At 49.0% G+C, this 7505-nt stretch overlaps 2 protein-coding genes across 2 annotated transcripts; both read right to left on the reverse strand.

Annotated features, from left to right (window-relative positions):
* Positions 1-2299: 2299 nt before the first annotated feature.
* Positions 2300-2647, reverse strand: TEOVI_000816600 (uncharacterized protein; the record flags this gene model as incomplete). The annotated part of the gene is made up of 1 exon (XM_067222663.1): positions 2300-2647. One exon carries the CDS (start codon positions 2645-2647, stop codon positions 2300-2302), a length of 348 nt encoding a protein of 115 aa, XP_067078764.1.
* Positions 2648-5533: 2886 nt separating this feature from the next.
* Positions 5534-7312, reverse strand: TEOVI_000816700 (serine/threonine-protein kinase, putative; the record flags this gene model as incomplete). The annotated part of the gene is made up of 1 exon (XM_067222664.1): positions 5534-7312. One exon carries the CDS (start codon positions 7310-7312, stop codon positions 5534-5536), a length of 1779 nt encoding a protein of 592 aa, XP_067078765.1.
* Between the last annotated feature and the right edge of the window lie 193 nt (positions 7313-7505).

Genomic DNA, 7505 nt, shown 5'->3' on the forward strand with positions numbered 1-7505 from the left:
CGAAGATTGCGAGGGGCAGGAAAAACGGGGAAAGACGATAATAACCGCACCTCGTGCACGAGCATTGAAAAGTTTTCGGATTGTGGACGGAGCGTGGGATAGGTGGGCCGGAGGGCGAGGGAACGGAGAGTGCTGAGGTGTGTATTGGATACGCAGCCGTGAAGGATGCTGAGCAAAGGGAGGTTTTGAGGCGGCATGAGGCTCGACGAAATGGTGGCTGCGCTCGGGAATCTGTAAAAAAATACTGAAAATTATTTATGGTTGATGTACTCGAGAACACCGCGGGAAGAACTTACCACCAAGCTGCTCCGCCGGAACAGAGCGAAACGAAAGGGCAGTATAGTGGGAATCCATCAAAACCATGGGGGACGTAGCTGCTTCTCCTTCGGACAAATCATACGCAATGAGTTTGGAGGGTGCAGGGAGCTGGCCTGTGCATGGGTGGGGGTTGGAGACGCAACGACGGTTTTGGAGGAATTCGGGCTTTCTGCTTGATGCTGTTGGAAAGAATTGCGGCGGGAACAAAATTGGAGAAAATGATCCCATCTGCAAAGCATCATTTTTTGTGGAAATGCTGACCTGCTCGGAATTGTGTAATTGGAAAAAGGCGGCCCCCAAAGAGATGGCAACCCACTCGGCACATAATACGAAAAAGGCACGTGTATATACATATATATGATGGTGATGGTAAGGAAAGAAGCAATGAAGGAACCCACACGGTACGAAGAAGCGAAAAAAAAATCCACAACAACCATTCAAAACTCTAATTAATACAAAAAAAGAGAGGGATGTGTAGTGAAAACTTCTCACAAAATCCCATATTTCGCTTCGTTAAAGAAAAGCTGTATGTGGGGAAAGACGTTAGTGATAGAGAAAACCCCGTTGCTGGTACCGTGGGTGATATGGGTGAGTGGAAAAGGGGAGAGGAACACGAAAAGAGCGTGGAAGACTGGGTGGCTTGGGTGCCGCACTCACTCCCACCTCCTACGAAACCCCACGGAATGATGACCAAACGATGGGTGCAGAAGCCAAAGGTCAGAAGAATCGCACAAAATGAAATACTGTGACGCTGTCGTGTGCATCGTGGATGTCTCGTCCCTGAATTCGCCTAAGCCATCCTTTTGGATTTTGCCATACTTGTCTGGTTTTCAGTTGCACAGCAGAGGGGCCATTTCAACAGCTCAGCCCACTAACAGGGAAATGCTGGGGACTGGCATGCGATTTCCTGGGAAAGAGGGGGGGGTCTTGAATACGTGGTGGGGTGCATCAACACAACTTGTTGGGAATAACACTGATTGCCCGAGCGGCAGCGAGCACCACGACCGAGGACCCATGTGGGTATACAATGGGGAACCTGCGCCATCGCTGATGTCAAAAGCACGGCGTCGTAACCACGGATATACAGAAGTTGTGGGCTGTACGCTTTGATGCGTGTATACGCATAACAGCGAAGAAGCGTACAAGAGCGTAAGTTTACCAATGAAAGTCAGCAACACGTGCATCACTACCATCGCTACTTTGCGTTTAGTCGCACCACCTCACCGTTTTAGGGCTTTCTTCAAGCAGCAGCTACCAAAATTACTTCCCACTTTACTGGCTCCTAACCTGCAAAGATCCATTGGCAGTGTATCCACGCACTGCACTTTTAGTTTATCGGTTGTAACCTTTCCATTAGCACCAGTTTTCACTCCGAACCTCCTTCAGTGTCTGCCGCGCCGGCTTGCATACAGAAGTAAGAGCATTAAGATCCTTTCCTTTTACTTCTGACAACCCTGAGTTGCCTCTGGTCGATAGGCCCACACATATTGGGAAAAGCCCTACCAAATTTGGAAAAAGAGATCTAAAGAGTATGATCCTTTAGTAGAGTTTTAACCAAAACGTCGTTGATTGTGAAGTAACATTCGGAGGATGAACGTGAATGTCGCTCAAATAAAGCAGATCTTCGCTTTTAGCAGCCCCAAGCGATGCTTGTTATTTCATTGGCGGCAAGCACGTCTAGGCAACTGTTGCTTTTCTTTGTACTGCCGCCAAGCTTATCGTCGGAAAATCTTTATGGGAATATATTGTCCGTAAAGCGTGCAGCCCCATGCTGAGCCGTTCAGTCGGTAATACACATTACGCTGCATTCTCTTGCCTTCCACGGTTGTTCAAATACAACCGAAAAGGCGCGTCATTCAGGGATGGCAGCTCCGGGTCATGAGGATGGGATGCACCTCCACTGGATACAAACACACATACCGTATAAAATATGCTGTGAGAGCCGGCTCTACCGTTTTTGCCGACCGATCGAGGCGCTCATCTATACATCTCGCGTGTTGAAAAAAGCGCCCAACTTTCTCGGCTCATACGGTATTTCGTACTGCTTTTTCTTGAGGTTGCTCAGTCTTTCGAGGAATACACAATTTTCTTGGTAGGCGTCACCAAGCTCAATGAACCGCTGCCTTTCTGCAGCACCCAACGCCCCCACACTCAACTCCTTCAGAAATAGGGAGTTCATCTCGTTGCAAAACTTTTGTCGTTCCCCCTCCACTTTTTCCTTCATCCTCCCGAGTACATCTTCGACCTCCCACATACGCCACCGACGGTCAGGTGTAAAGGTGCGTCTTCTAACCTCGCTGTCCCTTCCCAAAAGGCAATAAGTCAGCATAACACTTTGACTAACGACCCGGCGAGGAACAAACAATTTTAGCTACAAAGAGCGCCTGCGACAACCCCTAAAATTTTAAAATTTACTTCAGACTCATGGAGTAAAACACCAATTTCGACTGCAGCTAAAGAGGCTGCAAGACGTCATTACACTGCTTCAACAGTAAACAAAAGATAAAGCGAAAGACTTCCACCATAACAACGACGTAAAAAACAACTGAACTAACATAACCTTCTCCCATAATCCCCCCTCCGCTTAACGGTGGCTTCCGCCCCTGCAAATCTTCCCGCCGAAAGTTGCTTCGGAGGAATGGCCCCGCATTACTACTGCAAAACTTCCCGGTAATACATTTCACCCTGGGGGCGGTGGGTAATCTATCTTTCCGGTGCCGTCCTGCCAATGCGTTAAACCAACATCATTAAATATACACCAACTTGTAGTTAAACACGTTGTCCACAACCGCACTCACAACAACTCAGATCACGTCAAACCCCTCTCGCATACCCTCTTCAACTTTCTCGAATGAACCACATTCCCCCCCTCCCACTTCTGAAAGCACTGGTGACGACCCTCGCGAATATAATATGCACTATTCACTCCGACGCGCTGTTGAAGAGGAGCCCAGTGGCAGAACTCACATTACTGTTAATTGTTGCATTTGAAGCGTGTTCACCCTTATCACGCATCCCAAATGCCCCAGACGAGGAACGAGAGACCCTTTACAAGGCACAAGGACAAACCCTACAGCATGAGAAAACAACACCTTTTTTTGTCCGTTAGCGTCGCAACCCCTCAGTGGTTGGAGATCTCGAGACGCTTGAAACGCATAGATACTCCAATACCTAATGCGGGCTTAACAATGAGATATTCTGCGAGATTCACCACTAAAGTCACAGTCTTTACTGCATCCCTACACGCTGCAGAGCCCAACTTTCTCTCCTCCTCCCGCGCCAACTTCCATTCCCAAGGACGCTCCCGGTATGTGAAATGAATATATAAATCCTCTTCCCCTGGAGCTCATCATCCATTCCCCAAGAATATGCCCGCTTGTGAGCATTCATGTACTTACATACCCTAAAACCACCCCACAATCGAACCACTTGCTATTAAGTTACCGAAGTAGAAACGATAATATTAACGGTGCTATTACTCTTAACGATTCGGAGCGATTGAAAGCGCCCTGACTTTAATAGCGTTCTGTTAACTTTATAACCGCCCTTCTACCGCGTGACAACGCACTAAAGGAACGCAGTCATTTTGTTGCGGACTATTGTGGTGCTGGAAACGGCAAGGGGGCGATGACGAGGGAACTACTTACGATAAGATTATTACGTCGCTGACGCTCCCATTACCCCCACTTCTACTCTCCCCTTCCCCAAACAATACACGCAACACACAAAAGCCTCCAGAATAAACCACTTTATCTCCAAACTTCGATTAGGATTTGCACTTCCCCAACTCAACATGGTTCACCTTTATTTTGCCTTCCCAACTCCCTCTTGAACGTCACTGCGCATTCATTACGGGGGCATCGGTTAAGAGGTAAAAAAAAACGCTGGCAAAACGGAACCTTCAAATCCACTCAGGTAACACACTCATTACTTGCGTGTTGTTATCACTCTCTCGTCCACAGCGTTCTTCTAACAAGAGCACAGGACATTGACATGCGGTAACGTGGAACATTCAAAAACTGCAGATTGGTTGAGGTAAAAAATAAAACAGGAAATGAAACAAAAACAAATTCCAACAGAAAAGAACAGGACCATCGGAAGGAGACTCCTTTCACTTGGGGCTTTCAATATGATACGAATGAGCGCAATTATTTAATTCACTTGCGGAAGCTTTCCTTTTTATCGCAGCCATTTGAGTGGAGCCTCTTTCAAACCCCGACCCAAGACGTGGCGGGGGGGGACCGTTTGTTTCCCTATTGTGGGCCTGTAGAAGCTGAATGAAAACAAGTGAGTTCCCCCCTCCGTTCCATCGTTAAATAAACACCGAGCAGAGGCTGGCCATATTTAGTTGTGAAGCGGTTCCGTTATAATTCCTCGCGGCACAGCACAAATTAGCAGTTTAACTTTCACCTCTTTTTTTTCTTTCATGATCTTTTCACACCGGAACGAGATCATGTGCACTCGAAACTACTACACTCCGAAAAAAAGGGAGGCCCATCCAAGCGCGAACAAAGGTGGGAGGAAGAAACTAAGAGGGGGAAAAGAAAAAGTCTATAGGTATGAGAGAGTAAATGGAGAAAATAATGAAAAATAGGGGAGAAGGGGACAAACAAACACACACACAAAAAACAAACAAACAAACAGAAACGGTAGGGAATGTTGCAAAGGCGTATCGGAAGGCAAATCGCCAACGGAGACCCCTCCTGTTAGGAAATGAGAGGTGAAAAGGAGCACTAATCCACACATGCACAAATACATCCTCGCATAGGAATGATAGTGAACCGAAGGGAAGGTAAGAAGGAACAAACGCACATATACACACATACACACCAACCCCCGCCACGCCCGATATCCCCGCAACGGTTGTGGCCAACCCTCGCAAAACCCTACTCGTGTCTAAAAAAAAGAAAGAAAACTCCACCAAACACGGGACGGGCAAGAGGAACTTCACCATGAAGCGTATACATAAAAATATCACCGTGCCATGTTGCACGTATCCAAAAAGGGGTGTGATAATACAAAAATGAAAAAGTGAAGGGGTGGGGATTGGAAGGACGCCTCGGCACAACACCGCAACAGAAGGGGAAAACTATGAAAAAATATTGAAAGGGGGAGACAAAAAGAGACGCGACAAAGGGGGAGGGTGTGGAAAGAGAGTCAGAAACGAAATAGCAGCCGATGGAATGACTGTTGGTTAACCGACGGAGCCACCACCTCACTGCACAGCAGGTGCGAAGTAACGCACATGATCGGGGAGAACAATTTCGACTGAAACGTCCGCGCCGCCTTCGCTCTTCCCTCTAGCTTTCTTTTGTCTCATTGCTTTAGCTTTCTGCTCGCGTATCATCTCTAACATCTTAGCTCGCTCCTGCTCACGTTTCGCACGCTGCGCCTGCCGCTCTTCCTCTCGCTGGGGTGAATGCCGTAAAGGAGAAAGTTGTCTGCAAGCAGAGCCCGTGCTTTTTATCCGTATGAATCCTTGAGCCGCTAAATGGTTAACCAGTGAAGGCTCGCGTGCGAAGGGCGAGTGCTTCCTACTCGGCCGTGCTGCACATGCCGCCTGCTTGGGCCGCTTGCCCTTCGCGATCCCTACCGACACCACTGACAAATCTGCAGGACTAACCGCCTCTACATCAGACCGGGTGTTCTGCCGATTCTGCTGCTTCTCTTCACGTGGCGCCACCGCTACTTTCCGGCCGGCCCTCAGCCCCTTTTGTGGTGTGGCGCCTTTTCTTACGGAAGTGTCAACTTTAGATGCCACAGCACATGGCTGTAAGCCATCTTGTGACTCACCTTGGCTCTCTACAGGTCCCTCCGCGATTAAAATATCGTCGGCCGGGCGGAACTTTTGCAGGTAAGACTCAATGAATTTAACATCGTTGTTACGTGCGTGGATCCACTGGGACAGCTGGCTCTCCCCACTACTATCAGAGGAACCTGCTGCGTGCCCTATCGGTCCTCGTTTGGCCTGCCGTGGTTGCTGCTTCCGCTGCTTCTGCGGCAATTTTTGCGGCGTTCCCTCCTGTTGTGCCTCCAGTTCCGGTTGTCGCTGTGGGTGGAGATGTTGGGGCTTCTTATGCACCATTACGGAAGCGTGCAGTGCCCGCTTGGGGCCAAGCGCCCGCTGTTGCTGTTGCTGCTGTTTTTTTAGTACTACCTTACGGTGTCGGGGTGAGGATGCCTTTTCATCCGGCGTTACCGCAGCCGTTGTTTGGCGTACTTGGATTGCCCGTTCTGTCATCTCCATTACCTTTTCCAGCCCATACCGCTTGTTGGGGTCTGTCTGCAGCATCCCCATAATAATTGCCTGAATATCCTCCGGGACGGCAGCCGGGAGCGGGGCGATATCACCCGCTGTTATCTGCCGCACGAGACTGGCGAAACTGTCGGATGAAAAGGGACGACGCAGACACGCCATCTCGTAAAAGACACAACCGAGTGACCAAACATCCGACGGATAACTGTACGGCATACCTAAAAGTAACTCCGGTGACAACCAAATGGGTGACCCAACAAAAGTGGTCGTGAGAGATGCGGATCCCGACATGGCCTTAGAGGATCCAAAGTCGCCCAAGTATAGCTCCGATGCATCGGCGTTCACAAATACATTCCCGGGTTTGACGTCCCTGTGCATGATACTCAGCCCGTGACAACACTTCAGTGCCGATATGAGCTGCTGGAAACCACGGAGAAGCGCAAGATGGGGAAGGGCCTTCTTCCGCCGCGCAAGGCGCTCCAGATGAGACTCCAGATCACCGCCCTCCGCATACTGCAGCACAACGTAAAGCCCGCCGTCGTGAACAAAAGACTCCAAGTATGGAATAATGTTAGGGTGCCGCGCCCGCATGGACACATTTACCTCCTGCATCCCCTGTGTTCCATCAGCCAAACGTTTAATAACGACGCGCTTCGTCTCATTTTGTTTGTCAACCGCGAGATATGCACCACTCGTGCCCCCTAGCTGCCGTATAACGGTGTAGTGATCCATCCCCATTTTTTTTGTTTCGCACCCGTATCTACGGCTATCTTCGAAACAATCTTCCTACACGCTTTACCTCGTGCTGTATTATTTGCCCAGGCAAGAATATCTCTACTTTCCCTCCCTCCGAATTGTACTCCGTTTGTTCGCAGTCGTGCCTTCGGGGTGTTTCCGAGGTAAGCGTGGTGTGTATTTAAATAAATAAATA

The sequence above is a fragment of the Trypanosoma equiperdum genome, assembly GCF_001457755.1.
Source record: "Trypanosoma equiperdum strain OVI genome assembly, contig: ctg_1672, whole genome shotgun sequence".
NCBI classification, from domain to species: domain Eukaryota; phylum Euglenozoa; class Kinetoplastea; order Trypanosomatida; family Trypanosomatidae; genus Trypanosoma; species Trypanosoma equiperdum.